The following is a 16728-nucleotide window of genomic DNA, read 5'->3' as shown; positions in this document are numbered from 1 at the left end:
GTAATTATGTTGCATGATTACCGAGTTTTGAGTCATTGTAATTACACACTTTATTAACCTTTTCTCATATATTGCAATCACCTGTAGTAGCTCCGGTATTAGGAAATTAAAAATAGCATTAATATAACTCCATGCCATACACTTAACCTGAATATTGGAATAGGTACTTTATGGTTGAATATTCATGATCTTTATACCATCACAGAGGAAAAGCCGGACCAGCATGGCATCTCGGGCGACGGCTGAGGGCGAGGCACTACTGAAGGAGATGGGCTTCGACGACAAGGAGACGCCGGGCCGCAGGAGAACGAGGGCGGCCATCAGGGGAGACGTGTACACGCCGCCCACCAAGAAGGAAAGGAAGGCGGCCACCCCAGGAAGTAAGAGAGAGAGAGAGAGAGATTTACATAGATATACAGACCACACAGACCCTATAGTCCAGAATATCCCTAAACCCAAGTGAAATTATATTAAATCATATGCCACCAAGACTTTGCATTTCTACTTAAGTAAATGTTAAATCTAAGGAAGTCTGGGTCGAGAGAGAGAGAGAGAGAGAGAGAGAGAGAGAGAGAGAGAGAGAGAGAGAGAGAGAGAGATTTTGTAACTGTGAGAGGGAAGTGGGGACAGATAACAAAAAAGGTCACAAAAGAGTATCAACATTGTTTTTGTCCTCCCTTTCACTGCCTTATTTTTCAGATCCACGTCTGCTCATAGAGGGGGCTGTTTGGGGTGTATATAATTTATTTTCCTTGGTGCTCTTTCATGGATCTCAATAATAATATAATAATAATAATAATAATAATAATGATTAACAAAGGTAATTAACAGAAAAGATGTAGTTACTGGTGGTAAAAATGTGGGAGCAGAAAGTGTGGATAGATGACAAGGACAAAATAAATATTCGGTTTTATGATAGCATGGAAATAGGAATGGAATAGGCACACTTAAATTACAATATATTTATAATAGTTCCCAAGAGTTGTCATGTGTAGGCTGACTGGCTTCTTGTATTACTTTATTAATTTATTTATTTTTTAATTCTTATATTCTTGTGCATCAAACATTGGTAGGAGAGATGGACCCCAAAGTAAGAACAGTGAGATATATTCCAACACAGAGGGCATGAGAGTAGGAAATAGTGTTGATAATTATTAGGCATTGAATTGAATAACACTTTCTTCTCAGAGCATGAAGGAGACTGAAGGTGATAAGGACATCTATTTTAAGGAGTAGGAAAATTGTTACAGTGCTTGATGCTCATGAATGTAGAACTTTTCCTAGAGCACCCACCGTACATGACAAGAAAATTAATGCACACCTTGAACACTTTCTATAATGTGATGTGTTATGCAATAGTGTGACAGTGCTTCAAGGCAAAATATAATGAGCCTTGTGTGTGTGTGTGTGTGTGTGTGTGTGTGTGTATATATATATATATATATATATATATATATATATATATATATATATATATATATATATATATATATATATATATATATATATATATATATATATATATATATATATATATATATATATATATATATATATATATATATATATATATATATATATATATATATATATTCTGCACAGTCTTGCTGAATATAAAAAGTTATAAATATTGCTGTTTTAAAATGTATCAGCATATCTGTCATAGATATATGTAGCACCTTAGTCTTACTTGGTTACTTATATACCTGCTTTGACTTAGGCTACCAGGTTAGCAGTGGGTAAAATCTAAAAATAAAAGGCTGGGATAGGCACCAGTACTTAGGAAAAACACTTCACAATACATAAAAATGATGCACTGATGTTTTGCTGGTGGGTGAGTGCACAGAATGTGGTGTCTTATACAGATTGTTCGGTGATTAAATAGTTGTAACACAAGACAAGTTAGGAAAAATGGGCTGTCACCAGAATAGTTAAGCGTGAAATTGTTTGTGGCTATGTGATGTCAGTCCTGCGTATCAGCCTTCTTGAGTTACCACTCCTCCTGTCACAAACAGCAGCTTGGTGGTCTTGTGTAAGGGGATATGTGACTAGGGTAGGGGGAAAGGAGGTCAAGAGGATTAAAACAGGTTTGTAGATTAGTACTGTTGAATGTAGGTGTGCTAAGCCTTGTTGGGATAGAATGTAACAGTGGAGGAAGAGTTTGAGAGAAAAATGACAGTAGACAGAATAATTTAAGAATAGTATGTGTAGGAAGAGCATAAAGGAAAGAGAATGTTTATAAGTTTATGAAATTTTTTGAATTGAAGTAGTGTGTGAAAGGTCTAAAATATGTTAGGAGAAAGAAAATAAAGCTAGTCAGAGAATACTGGGAATGTAATTATAATGGAAGAGACTGAAATGTTAATATTTTAGTGATTAAAGAAAGTCAGTAAATTATCACAGTCTTGCATTATTTTTTTGTGCTTACTTTGCCAGCTGGACGTCGAGGAAGGCCGCCAAAGAAAAATGAAGAGAAGAAGGAGGAAGAACCAGTTGCTGAGGAGGAGGAGGAAGAGAAGAAAGAAGAAAATACAAAGGAGGCAGAGAATGAGGTAGCCGAAGAAAAGGAGGCCGACAAAGAGGAAGAGGAGAAGAAAGAGGAGGCAGCACTGGAAACAGAAAAAGAAGCAGAACCAGAAGCAAAAAAGGATGCAGAGGAGCCTAGTGCTGATAGTGCTGCTGACGGTGAAGCAGCAGAGGAGGAGAAGAAGGAGGAAAAGAAGGAAGAGGAGAGCAAGGTGGAGGAGAAGGCTGAGTGAATGGAGGATAACCCAGCCATGGTACAAATTACTACCTGATGGTGAGTATGGGACTTTAACTAGTCTGTTTTGTTATTCTGTTTACCTTTTTATTTATATTTATTTAGTATTATATATATATATATATATATATATATATATATATATATATATATATATATATATATATATATATATATATATATATATTTATTTATTTATTTATTTATTTATTTATTTTTTCCAGTGATCCGAGTTGAGAGATAGGAGGCCAGAATGTTTATTTTTTATTTTTTATTTATTTATTTATTTTTTTTTTTTTTAAATCTTACTTTACCAGTTAGAGGTGTAACATAAAAATGAGGGGATTGTGGAGTGCTTGAATGGGTGAAAAATGGTACTCTTGAGATGATTTGGACCTGGGATGACAATGAGTTAGGATGACCTTGTGAAGAGAGTGTATGAGGGCAGGATTGAGGATGATGGTATTATGAGGGGAAGGTCACCAGTAAAATGGATCAAAAGAATGGATGATTATTGGAGAGTCAATGGGCTAGGGTTTGAATATGCTGAGAGTGCTGGACAAAGGGAAAATTGGAGATGCTCCTGCTGTGGCCAACCCTTTGAGGGGAGTTCCAGTGAGGGGACAGGTCATTGAAGATACTTTAGATAGTAGATAAATAGAAAAACAGTACCCAGTATGCTTTTGAGCTTTCATATTTCACTGCAGGGTTTATAGTTATTTTAAGGAACTATAGCATTTTAACTGTTGTAAGGTAGGAAGGTATGAAAGACAATAAAATATTACATATATCACTGCCAGACATGTATAGTAATAAGTATAGTGCACTATTTCTGGGTTTGATGGGAGTTTTTTTGCTTTGTTTCAGATTAATAAAAGTACACAGTAAGGTTGTAAGGTTTGTGTGAGTTTGTCAGCGCACAGGAGGGCAGGGCAGCAAGGCCACACCTCACAGAGCTTCAGCTTAATGTCCAGGACTGAGGATCCACCTGCTGTTCGTGGCTTTTATGGGGTATAGTACTTTTTGTGCCAAAGCAAGTAACAGAAATTGTTGAAATTTTAAAACTATTGATTGAATTTGCTACAGTCATTCATTGAATGGGTGTGTGGGGACTTATCCAAACTTTTTGAAGATGATGTATCTGAAGTATTCCAGATGTTAAAACAACAAAATTTCACTATTGGGTAATATTTTAAAGATGCTGCTAAAGGTTAACTAAAACCTGTGGAGAGCACCTGAGCTTGACAACCTTCCGAAAGGGCTCTGTGTGAACGAAGTCTGTGCAATCATATCTTGCTCTGTGGAGAGAGCACCTCAGTTTCATACAAATGTTTTTGTGTGTATCATAGTCTGTACTGAGTGAGTGGTAATAGGTTGTTTTTAGAATTTTTTAATGTGTGTGTACTGACTGGGAAACAAATTAGAAGTTTTGTTTTAGGAAGCAGATGTGTTGTTTTCTTCCGACCCTTCTGGCCACACTTTGCAGTGTGGGGCCAGAAGGGCAGGTGTTTGACTCATCATTACTCACCAGGATCTATGCACCCATGTGTCAGGTGAAGCTTCAGTCAGGGTCAGCACTCAACATAGGGGACAGAGGTGTGGGTGTGGCAATGAAATTCAGTGTTTGACTTTTTTTTTTTTTTACTTGTGGCTTTCATATGAAACCAACCTCATGTGTTCCATGATACAGGGTGCTGGCAAGCCTGGCTTTGCTCTTGGTTCATAGAGAATAAATGTGCAAAGGCTTAGTACAGTGGCTCAGAGTTGAGGCGTCACACTAATCCGGTGGTAACACTCGTTATTTGTCATAATATATTAAAAAAAAAAATTGTTTAAAGCTTTAAAATGTGGTGTAATGTTCTTAAGATTATTTTTTTAAATGTGAATGATGGTTAGTTTATGCTCCATAGGAGTTGTATTAGTCAAATTAGATAATGTGAAATTTTGCCTAAATTAGTCCAAAATTTGATTGCGTTCCCATTTTGTCACTCCCACAGTCATGTGGGCCACCAGACTAAGGTTATGTGTTCAGACAATTGTGTGAAGAAATAATCATTCCGTTAAATAATTTAAGAACATTTTATAAGTAAAGAGAATTTGTGGTACTTTTAAAAAGATTTATATTTTGTTCAGAACTAAATCTTAATAGTGTGAGCACTGCAGAGTTTTTATCAACAATACATGACCCTGGTTGGTGTGAGGGTTTGGGGAAGGCTAGGTCACGGGGTTACACAGCCACCTCAACAATACCTCTCCATTTTGTTACATATGTGGGGAATTTTGTATGAACAGTGAATTACTTTTACAAGCATAGAATTTTCAAACCTTCCTTTCACAGTCTTGTATTATTGCAACCTTTCAACTACAACAGCAATGGTGATGAAAGTTGCTGTCAGGTAAATACAGTCACCTTTATCAAGTTATTTGACTTACAATTCAGTGAAAAGAAATTAGAATGACAACTTAATTAAGAGAAGAAAAAGCTGCTCAGGTTCCAGCCCATACTGACCCAGACATACATAGGCACCATCAAGTAACCCACTTACTGCATGCACTCCTTCCATCACTTTAAAATAAACATCTCAATCTCAACAAGGTAACAAACTCAAATCATTCAAACATTTAGCCTTGATCAAGGTTGCAGGTTACCCTAGAGATTGTGTTTTTTGTATAGGTCAATAACTTCTTGCACGTCCCCTGATGAGCCCAGGACGATGGGAGTGCGCTGGTGGATGTCTGTTGGGACGATGTCTGTGAAGAAAAATAAGCAGTGAGAAGAGGCTTCACATGGTGACCTTTGTTCTTAATTTTCATAATGACTACCAGCTCTGCTTGTTGGAGATATGGTGTCTAGTGATGGTAGCATCTGGTTTGTATCTTTACTCTGCTACTTATAAATAGACTGCTGCATTTTTACTTAAATTGGAATGGTAGACAAACATGCCTCTTATTTGCACTGAGTTGAAGGCTCTTACCAAGGATGGGCATCTTCCCTGTGGTGGCCTTGCCTCCTGCCTGCTGCACCAGGAAGGCCATTGGGTTGCACTCATACAGGAGGCGTAGCTGAAGAGTACAAAGTAGAGCGTGTATAGTACTTTTCTAACAGGACATAAATACAAGCAGCTTTTCCATGACTTATTTTTGGTGGAGAACAATTTGACTTCATTCTAGTTACAGAAAATAGGGTAATTTGAACTTTTCTTTTACAATACTAAATGGCTTGCTCTTGTGCCACCTGTTGCTCACCTTTCCCTTGGGTGCGTCAGCAGTGGCAGGGTACATGAAGATGCCTCCGTACTTGATGGTCCTGTGCACGTCGGCCACCATGGAGCCAATGTAGCGAGCACCTGCCTTCTTAGCCTGCAGGAGCATCATTTTGATCATTATGTGGTGACAAGAAAAGTATCAGAGTGTTGTATTAATTCTCTGGTTAAAAATAGTCAAAATAGTAGATGATATACTACAATAGCCCAATGCAATAATATTTCTTCTTAAGTGACTATAATACCAATCAGGTTTGTGTTTCTTGAAAATGTGATAAACATACTACGTGCAAGTATAACTTAATACTAAGAACCTTAATGTCTAAATTTGTCCTGCAGCAAAGGAGGGTCAGGGGGTTGGTATGGGGTGTCTCTTGCATTGAATCAAGACTGCTAACCTTCTTTCCCTGGACATACTCCGATATGGCTGGGTCCCACAGGTTGGCGTAGCCCTCGTTCAGACTGTAGATCTTTCCCTTATCTTTAATGGTCATGCCGGGGTCAGTAAGGACAAACTCACCAATGCTCTGAGGGGAAACAATGGATTATTAGTCTTGAATCCCATCAAGATATGGAAGTATAATACTCTTGACTAGAAATATTCATCATTGCCTAAATGACTCTAGGCTTTTCTGGAACCTTCCAGACAGAGTTTCAATTGACAGTCTGACAATATTCACCTCACTATAGTTGAGCCTCAAATCTCACTCAGACAGCACCATGGTGACACAGCATGACAGCTTACTCCTCATTCATAACATGTAGGTTAGCAGGAGTAAGATGCATAAAAGGTTAGGTAACCAAGGTGGTGCATTGTTGAGAGCTCAGCCTGGGCAGCCCTGACTCACCGGGTCCAGCATGAAGCCATTGACACCATTGCCAGTGGAGATGACCATCATGGTGGCCGATCCGTAGAGGGCATACCCAGCAGCCACTATCTGGTTGCCGGGCTGAAGGGCGTCATTAACATTGGGCTCGTTCTCTGTTGACTTCCTGTGGGTGTGAGGCAGTCTCTGAACACCAAGTAAATGAGAGTCCTGAATAGAAAGGAATTATGATGCCCTAATACATTCTCTGGGTGGAAGGAAAAAGTTTTTGAAGTTTTTTCATATTAACTGTTCTCAAATGGTCTTTAAGAAATGTAACTAAAGTAACTATGCATATTCATCTGGTTCTTAATTTTTTTTAAGGGAAATAACTTTTAATAAAATTTGAACTGACAACAAATATTAACCAGATAAATCTCCATTGCCAACCCTTTACACACAGGTCACACTGGTTGAAGGTGTCTTGAGTTTCCCATTATGTATTTCCCTGCCATTATGTATTTACCTGTATATGGAGAAGATGGAGCCAATTGACACTAGACAGTCAATATTGGAGGAACCATCAAGCGGGTCAAAGCACACCACATACTTTCCCTGGCGTTCCTTTTCCACCTGCAAACAATTTAGATTCATTAGTGCATTTAAGATTGAAAGAAACAGGTTCTCATTTTTTTTCTTGGTCCCACTCTTAGGAACATTATATCTTACTTGTCCTGATCATGCGCTTTATTAAGAAGAAAAAAAAAGATTGAACAGGCTGCAGATATGACTGTCTTTATGTAATAAGACAATCAGCTCTTATGGTCTGGCTGGCAGTATCCAACACTGTTAACTTTGATAAGGATAAACATACAGAACACATGCACTGTAACGAGATAAGTTAGGAGATAAGGGATACGAGAGAAAGAGGTAGGCTACTTTTATATATATATATATATATATATATATATATATATATATATATATATATATATATATATATATATATATATATATATATATATATATATATATATATATATATATATATATATATATATATCATGAAGGGAAAAGAAAGAACAGACAAAGCATGAAACATTTGATCCATTTCTGAAGTACTATGTATATTGTTATCTTGATACTTTTACTATGTCTTATGCCCTATATATCGAGTAGTGACAATCCAACATCATAGTAATAGCAATAATAGTAAAAGAAGATTGAAACAAGACTCCAAAATTATTCCTCAAAGTGTTATACAAATGATCATGATAATACAAAGATAACAACCCAGATACAGCCTCACCTCAATTACAATCTAATTCTCCTTTGACACCAACAGACTGAGATTAGACTATACAAAATCATTCCTCATTAAGTACCATACAAATAATAATGATGATAATACAAAGATAATAGCCTGGACACACTCACCTCTATCACAGTCTAATTCTCTGACACCAGCAGACTGAGATCAGACTGTAGAAAATTATACCTTATTAAGTACCATACAAGTAATAATAATGATAATACAAAAATAACAGCCCATTTACATATTCTCACCTCAATCACAGTCTTGTTCTCCTCTGACACCAACAGGCAGGTGGTGTAGGAAGAGCTGAGCATGTTGATAAAGAGGTCATTGGCCAGCACGTCCAGCTTCTTCACCTCCTCACCCTGAACATTCACGTCCCCGGCCATGCCATATCTGTAGGAGACATTACCTGATGATTACCGTACATACCTGTCACCTTAATTACTCCTGAGTTTTCAGGTGATTGAATGGAATGAACTATATTTTCACATCTTTGGAGGTGGCTCATTATTCACACTTCCATATATATATATATATATATATATATAGATATAGATATAGATATAGATATATAGATAGTCATTGAACGATATACTAAACTACCGTGTGTTGAGTATATAATTAATTTTTCTCTTGTTTCTTATTATTATTATCCGCGTTATTTACCTATTATATATCAACTTGCGGACTACAATTTATTTTATGCTACACAACTTACACATTAGTCAATATGAAAATCAATACGGAAAGGAAACACAATGGAAGTTAGTTTCACATTATTAGTACCGCATACACGGGTAACAGTAGGCCTACGGTAAAATTCTTGGCATAAAGCATAGGGTACAGACAAGCTTTATATTTATTGCTGATGAAGTAATACAACCATTTATAAAAGCCAAAGGTGAACGTTTCAATGTCAGTTGGCGTTGCATGGGTCCACACACGTCTACAAGCCCTTTCCCAACACCATGCCAAGGAGAACGGCAAAATAGTCTCCTTGCATTATGCCCTCCTGCCCCGCCCCACAAGTCTAGCCGCTGATTGGCTGGCCGGGCTGGAGGCTGCGCGCTGATTGGCCGACGCGGTGGTGTGTCTAGCGGTGGCAACAGACGAAGGACGCAGTGAAAAATAGCTTATTGTTGCAACTGCATACTATAATTTCTTGCTATCCATGCTTACTAACCTCCCTTGGGCCAAATAATGGATGTGTTTAGCTTTGTGAAGACCCATAACACAAACGAGAAGAAAGACCAAGGGCGCAGTGAGAAAGCTCATTGTTGCTACTGCATATTATTCACTCTTCCTATCCCTGTCTAATAACATCCCTTGGGTTAAATAATGTACGTGTATGGTGCTGTGGAGACCCATAAAACGTCCTATGCCCTGTTAGCCCTAATAAGCGGAGGTGGACGCGGGGACGCCATTACCAGGCTGTTACCATGGCAGTCAAGGTTACACGTGTTGTTGCTGCCCTTGAGGGGGGCCAAAAGTCACTACTGCTATATGGAAGTAAACCAGTTACTGTATATATGTGGATTCAGTCTTTGTTTTGCAGTCTGATGTGTTTCGTGTACTACTTGTAATGGAATGTGTCTCCTGCTGGCACGATTTTAAGCCTAAACCGACCTTTCCCCGACCTCGAGATGCGGTTATTTTTTCTTTCCTTTTTTTCTGATACCGGTACAAGCGACCATTTTCTCAGCAACTCAGTGTTTTGGGGTTTTGTATCAACATCATATCACAGGCGTATTATAAAGCAGAGTACAGGCTTCTCCCATAAACTTAATTACGTTTCTTTCTATCATGTCCCTTTAATTTTAGCTCCCAAGTTAAATGTAAACGTTCCCTAAACTTAATTTCATCACGTCTCCTATTCCCTAAACTTAATTTCATCAAGTCTCCTAATCCCTAAACTTAATTTCATCAAGTCTCCTAATCCCTAAACTTAATTTCATCGTCTCCTAATCCCTAAACTTAATTTCATCGTCTCCTAATCCCTAAACTTAATTTCATCGTCTCCTAATCCCTAAACTTAATTTCATCGTCTCCTAATCTTTTTTTTTTTATTTACAACAAAAGAGCCGGCTAAACTTAATTTCATCACATCACCCACTACTCCACAAGATACAGAGCCAAATTTACTATTCTTTAAGGCTTAACAACCCCAAGGAGATGGTTAACATATTGCAGGTGTGCTGTGACAACTCGGCGGAACACCTGTTTAACCTGTGGGGGTCCGAAATATCTATCTACTCGCCAGTTATTTGTTACCAGCCAGTATTAATTAAACCTTGCCATGCACGGTTAATGACAAAACACGTAATAATGCAGGAGTTCGCGCATATCACGATCTTCTTTCACTAGTGGGGGCCCCTAAATAATAAATAAATAGATAAATAAAAGGGAAGTATATCACTCATTCACGCCTTCCTGTTGACGGGGCAGTTTCCTTTACAGCTATCTCCGTTCATATTACGTCATAGAAGACATATAACATTGAACGAGTGCGTGATGAAAGGAATACGATAACCAAATGCAACACTTACAATTGAGCGATTCCTGCCTTCCTGACGGCCGAGGAAATAGCCTTAACAGCTGTCTGGATGCTGACGAGGAGTTGGGTGAGGTCGCCAGACGCGTGCGGGACTTTCTTCTGCTCAGCTAATGTGAATCGAGTCAGCGTCATGGAGTTAGTATCGATGGCTGGGCCGGAGGAACTCATCTTGGTGGTGGTGGAAATAGATTTGGTGAGCTGAGCGATGAGAGAAGGAGAGCGTCTGGCGTACCTCAAGTGCCACACAAGGCCCACGCTGATCTGTTACTCTCTTCTCTAGTCAGCATTCAGCCACGTCCCCCACAAATTCCCTGCTCAAGGTGAAACTCCTCCTCTCCCCGTTGCCAGTGACCACACTCAAATATCGTACAGACTCATATCTCCCTTGGTGTAGACTACTTTTTGCATGACACAACGGGGGTTTGGTCATATTGCCGCCTCTGCCATTGCCCGCTTTGTTGTTTAAGGTTACTCGTTTTGTTATGTAGCTGCGAAGTGATGCGAGGTAAGTTTTTTTTACACAGGTATGTTACGCTGACTGCGGTGTACGGTAAGGATTATTGAAGAGTAGACGGTGAGTTTCTCTGAACCTTCTCCTCGGTCGAAGTCCCAGAACTCATAAGGTGAACAACAGAAGTAGGGTGTATCGGGGAGGTAAACCCACCGCAAGAATGTTACACCGGCCTTAAAGGGGGAAAAGTTGATATTATAGATTGGTAGTAATTCAACAGAACATGTATATATAACTATGTAAACTAAGATAAACGCATTAGCTATCAGGGTCACTGCGAGAACACTTTAGTGACGTATAAATATAACTAAAGGGAAAGTTTATATTATTATTATGCCGAGTTATTATTGAATCTAACCAATACTTTATTTGTATCATCTCTTTTCTCAACAGAAGAGCCATAGCGCAATTATTTTTCACTAACTCTTGACCTGTTTTCCTTGCGATAAGAAGACGCATCGTTATACGTACGTACGTACCTACAATGACACACTTGAGAACGTTGATAAGATAAGGTATCTCTGGTGCAGACCGCGGGTGAGACGCGATCAATGCCACATAATAGTCTTGATCAGTGAATCTATCAAATATACATGATCGGTACCTCTTAATTGATAATAACAGTTGCTGGATGTTATGAATATTATCAGAATCAATGACTTCGTGCAGGTGATGGCCCTGAATTAACCTGTCCCTATTGTGTGGGCACCTACCTTACTTTATTAGTGTTGTTATTATTATTATTATTATTATTATTATTATTATTATTATTATTATTATTATTATTATTATTATTATTATTATTATTATTATTATTATTAGCTATTATTATCATTATTAGCTATTATTATTATTATTATTATTATTATTATTATTATTATTATTATTATTATTATTATTATTATTATTATTATCATTATTATTATTATTATTATTATTATTATTATTATTATTATTATTATTATTATTATTATTATTATTATTATTATTATTACCATTATATTTCATTACTATTATTATTATATTATTATTTTATATTATTATCATTATTATTATTATTGTTGTTGTTGTTGTTGTTGTTGTTGTTGTTTGGTGATGGTGGTGATTATATTACTTCGTTACACCTATTACGACCTACTATTCAATTATACTACGTCTACTACTACTACTACTACTACTACTACTACTACTACTACTACTACTACTACTACTACTACTGCGTACTACTACTACTACTACTACTACTGCTACTACTACTACTACCACTACTACTACTCATGGGCTTACGGAGGAGGGGTCAATATACGCAATACTATTGAATGACAAATAGATGAGGAAAAGTAAGCTATTTCGGATAAAACTAATATGGTTCTGGATACATATGAGGTGATTTGGGTTTAGGCATTATTCAAGTTACGTATAAGGCGTACGTAACATTTTTCACAAAGACGTAACCATTCCGATACCATTCCGATAAAATGATATAACGTGACAAACGCCCAAGGAAAAAAACATGTAAGACTGTCATATTTGAGATTTTTTACATTAAAAAAAGTACGCTAATCGCTGCCCCTAAAAAAAAAGTAGTATGTACGAATGGCCAAAATAGAGGTTAACTTCGGGATTACGATTACAATAATTGATTACGACTAAATTGGCTCGTCGACAGAACGACTTCTTCGGCTACGCTCCGGACGGCCGATAGAGTCAGTCTGTCGGCACCCTGCTACGGCCCGTCATTGGCCAAGGCCCGTGCACCCCCCTATAGGGATGGAGCAATCTTAATAAATAAATAAATAAATGAAACAACGGCGATAACTATAGGGAAATTCTGACGACTAGCGTGTGTATGCATGTTTTTAGGGGAAAAGAGTGGCAGCTAACTCATTACAGACATACATACATGCTTATACCAGGGTACTCACAGGGAAGCAATACCAGCCTTCCTGACGGCGTTGGAGATACTCTTGACGGCGGTCTGGATCCCCATCATGAGCATAGTGAGCTCGCCCGTCGCGTAGGGGTGTCTCTTCTGCTCCCTCAGGATGTATCTCGTCAGGGTCACGCAGTTTGTGTCAATCTGCTGGCTCTCCATATTCGACATCTTGCCGGTCCTGTTGGAAGTTTGAAAAAAATAATAAAAACAATCAATAAATAAATAAATAGATAAATAAGTAAATTAATAAATAAAAAAAATGACTACGTATACTGTTTTAGGTCTTCACCTCCACTCGTGTCCTGTACGTGTTGCAAGCACAAAGTATAACGCTTGCGTTTCCCTTCAATATTTCACGTTTCCAATGAGGACATGGCTGCTAGAGGTGGGGGTTTTGCAAAGAGGATGTTGTGTAGTTTGTCTATTTCTACCTGTGACCTATAGATAACCTTCCATGACCATAGCCGCAGGCACACGATAGAATTGTAGTTTGTCAATATTTCTACCTGTGACCTACAGATAACCTTCCATGACCATAGCTGCAGGCACACGGTAGAACAGTGTAATTTGTCTCTATTTCTACCTGTGACCTATAGGTAATCTTCCATGACCTTAGCCGCAAGCACACAGCAGAACTGCTGCCTCAGATATTCCACGCCTTAAGGCGTGGCTGCTTGATGTGATTTACTGAAATGGTAGTCTACTATTGTTCTTGGCTTGAGTGGTTTGAGTAAGTCGAAGAAGGTGCTTAGAATGAGAAGGGAGCCGCCTGCATGGAGACGCCCGGAGGAACCCCCGGGCTTGGCGGTGTAGAGAGGGTGAGGCGACACCCCTCCACCCGGCGAATGCCCCCGTTGACTGACTGACGGATATAGTTTGAGTTACATTCACTACTTAGTACCCAATGTCCTAGAAGTGACCTTTCATACGACCTTAAGTAAATACCAAGCGATATAAAAGCTACCGCCTCCGTTATTTCACTCCTAAGATGAGGAGATGGCTCTTGGAGTTTTTCAAAGATGGCAGTCTCGTTTAGGTTTCCATGTATACTCGTGCCCTATATAGAGTACCTTACTTGACCGTAACTGGAGGCACACTGTGTTCTACAAACTGCTCTCTTCGATACTATACAATATGAACACATGGATCATTGGAAAGCTTATAAGAATATCAGTTTGTTGTTTGCCTCTCATTACCTTGCGCCCGGTAAATTATCTCAGCTACAAGCACACGATATAATTATAGCTTTTCCCTCCGATATTCCACGCTTAAGATAATGACAGGGCCAGAAAAGAAGTTTACAGTTAAGATGAGAAGTTTTCAAAGATGAGTTTGTTATTTGCTTCTCATTTTCCCTCCGCATGTCCGATGAATGACCTTTTATGTCCTTGCAAGCACAAGAGTACGAGGTGTCAATCGAGTTTCCTTCGATATTTCACGCTTTAAAGGATGGCATGATAGCATGACTAATTAATAATGCACGCCGCACCACGAGCCTACATGTATTGACGTCCATAGCGTTTTTTTCAGGAAGGGAAAGAAAATGTGTGGATGAGACTGGAGGCGCTCCCGGCAATCGATAATTCTCTTACGACCAAAAACAGGGCTTACTTGATTTAACTGCACTGTCACTGCTTGATTTGAGGTTACGGGTGTATGCGACGAGCTGGATGATGTGTCTGTACCTCTTCACTCCTCTTGAGGTTGTTTCCCGGTGCTCGTATTGCCAGGAAGCTTGTGACTGAGAGGACGAGATCGAGGCAGGCCCCCCACCCTTCACAACCACTACCGTCTTCTATTAATACTGCTGCTGTCTCCTGCCCCCGCGAAGGTTAAAACTGCTTGTTGAAGAACCCGATGTGTGTCTGTTCAGTGTTGACGAGGTAATTTCTCAGGAGAGTATGATACCCTATTGTTCATGCCTTCAATATATGGATTTCCGGCTCTCTGCATGCGCATTATTCACGATCGATGGACGTGGCTACGGCGCGCCGTTCTTCTCACCTTGCGAACGAACCCTCAGCCGCAAAGAGTGATACATTAATACGAAGACCCAGAAGACGGTTCGCACAAAGTGCATCATAACATTAAAGATGCGACATTAATATGTTAACTTTAGAGTGGACATTGGTTTTAATTAATTACTGCTTGACGCTAAACAGCAAAGCGCAAGAGCATAAAACGAAAACCCAGGATCTAAGATGAGCACGACTATAACGATTCAAGGAAGTCAAGTTACATTAGCTATATCATGACTTTTATGCCCGTATTCACAGACGCTTCCGGTTTTCACAATAAGTATTTCTGAAGGCCACAAAAGAGATATTAAGTCGATCGGGCTGACATGTTTATTTTTCACTTACATGGTGAATAAGCCTTATAAATTATCACTGATTATCACTAGGCTCATAAAACTACCCACAGAAATGCCCATGACCTCCACGAAAACCTCTCAAATGTGTGTGTGTGTGTGTGTGTGTGTGTGTGTGTATAAGCCCGGAAATGCTTGAGACTTTGGGCCTAAATCTAATAGGCTATAACTTGATTACTACTGATGTCATGCATGCAGTGACATGACACACGGAAACGAGAACAGACAGCTTGGAAACTTAGATAAGATAAAGTCAATATCTCTTTGCTAGCCATTGTTCATTAGAGGTGATAAATTAATCAGTAAAACACACATCATATCATTACTCTGTTATGCCTACTCGTAGTTTAGGTTTATGTTACAAGCCCCTACGCTCGCAATGACCCTCCCTGCGGTTGTGAATATGAACCATAATGCGATATTCTGATTTCCGCCCCACTGATATATTGTTATCAGAAGGATCTAAGATGATGTGCCTCCTCACGCCTCTGCGTGTGAAGGAATATGATATATCGTGCTTCAACGCTCCACTTCATCCAGTATATACTCTCTTTTTCATTCGTGTAACAGTATCAGCCATGCGTGCTTGATACAAACACAGTCTACGAATAATTGGATATAGTGGATACAATTAAGTTTACTCATCCACCGTCTCTACCTGGATACTGCTGTCAGAATTGGCTTCCAGAGTACGTACTACGGCTACAATAGTCTTCATCAGTTTGTCATCCTGTGTAAGTCAACTGAAAGAAAAAATACATCACCAGTGGATAGCAGACAGCCACACCAGTGCCTCTAAAATTTCAATTGCGCAGCCCGTGCCTTCACTGCTTCGCCTTGACCTGCTCATGCATTTTACGTTTTACTTTATACTTACATATTGATTGATTGATAGTTTATTGTTGCAAGCAATGGTATAAAGGGAGCTTATATATAGTTAACAGTGGCTCGTTGTTGTAACTAGAGCTTGTAGGCTAGTAGTCAGTATTAGGACCCCACAAAAGTAACTTAGAGGTTATAAATATACGTTCCTGTTATTTATCCTACTCCTTACTTATTGACAATTATAACCGTTCCATATATACGATTCTCGATAACGCAAGCGACAATCACGTGTGTTATTGCAGTTATTTAAGATGTGAAAGTAAGTGGTTACCTGGGGGCGAAGAGGAATACCTGTCAGATTACCTCGCGTGCGCATGTTACTC

At 38.8% G+C, this 16728-nt stretch overlaps 1 protein-coding gene across 2 annotated transcripts; it reads right to left on the bottom strand.

Moving 5' to 3' along the window:
• Nucleotides 1-4187: 4187 nt before the first annotated feature.
• On the bottom strand, nucleotides 4188-14927 carry LOC127006734 (fructose-1,6-bisphosphatase 1-like). 2 transcript variants are annotated; one of them, XM_050877009.1, is made up of 9 exons: nucleotides 14761-14927; nucleotides 13139-13327; nucleotides 8397-8541; nucleotides 7357-7463; nucleotides 6873-7017; nucleotides 6423-6551; nucleotides 6008-6121; nucleotides 5737-5824; nucleotides 4188-5512 (listed from the first exon to the last, which is right to left on the bottom strand). In XM_050877009.1, the coding sequence occupies exons 2-9, from the start codon at nucleotides 13315-13317 to the stop codon at nucleotides 5412-5414; spliced, it is 1008 nt and encodes a 335-aa protein (XP_050732966.1). In that variant the 5' UTR covers nucleotides 13318-13327; nucleotides 14761-14927; the 3' UTR covers nucleotides 4188-5411. The 2 variants fall into 2 exon arrangements, with proteins under 2 accessions (XP_050732966.1, XP_050732968.1); XM_050877011.1 differs by lacking the exons at nucleotides 13139-13327; nucleotides 14761-14927 and adding an exon at nucleotides 10695-11129.
• Between the last annotated feature and the right edge of the window lie 1801 nt (nucleotides 14928-16728).

This window comes from Eriocheir sinensis, chromosome 33, assembly GCF_024679095.1.
Source record: "Eriocheir sinensis breed Jianghai 21 chromosome 33, ASM2467909v1, whole genome shotgun sequence".
NCBI lineage: Eukaryota > Metazoa > Arthropoda > Malacostraca > Decapoda > Varunidae > Eriocheir > Eriocheir sinensis.
Note: the sequence above shows the minus strand (reverse complement) of the source record. Positions and strands in the feature narration are given on the sequence as shown.

What these genes read in the sequence shown, in the direction of transcription:
- LOC127006734 (XM_050877009.1), bottom strand. Translation starts at nt 13,317, where the DNA reads ATGTCGAATATGGAGAGCCAGCAGATTGACACAAACTGCGTGACCCTG. An exon ending in AGAACAAGACTGTGATTGAG is followed by an intron (nt 7,464 to 8,396) that starts GTGAGAATATGT and finishes AATTGTTTGCAG; the next exon opens with GTGGAAAAGGAACGCCAGGG. An exon ending in ATGGCTTCATGCTGGACCCG is followed by an intron (nt 6,552 to 6,872) that starts GTGAGTCAGGGC and finishes GTTTCCCCTCAG; the next exon opens with AGCATTGGTGAGTTTGTCCT.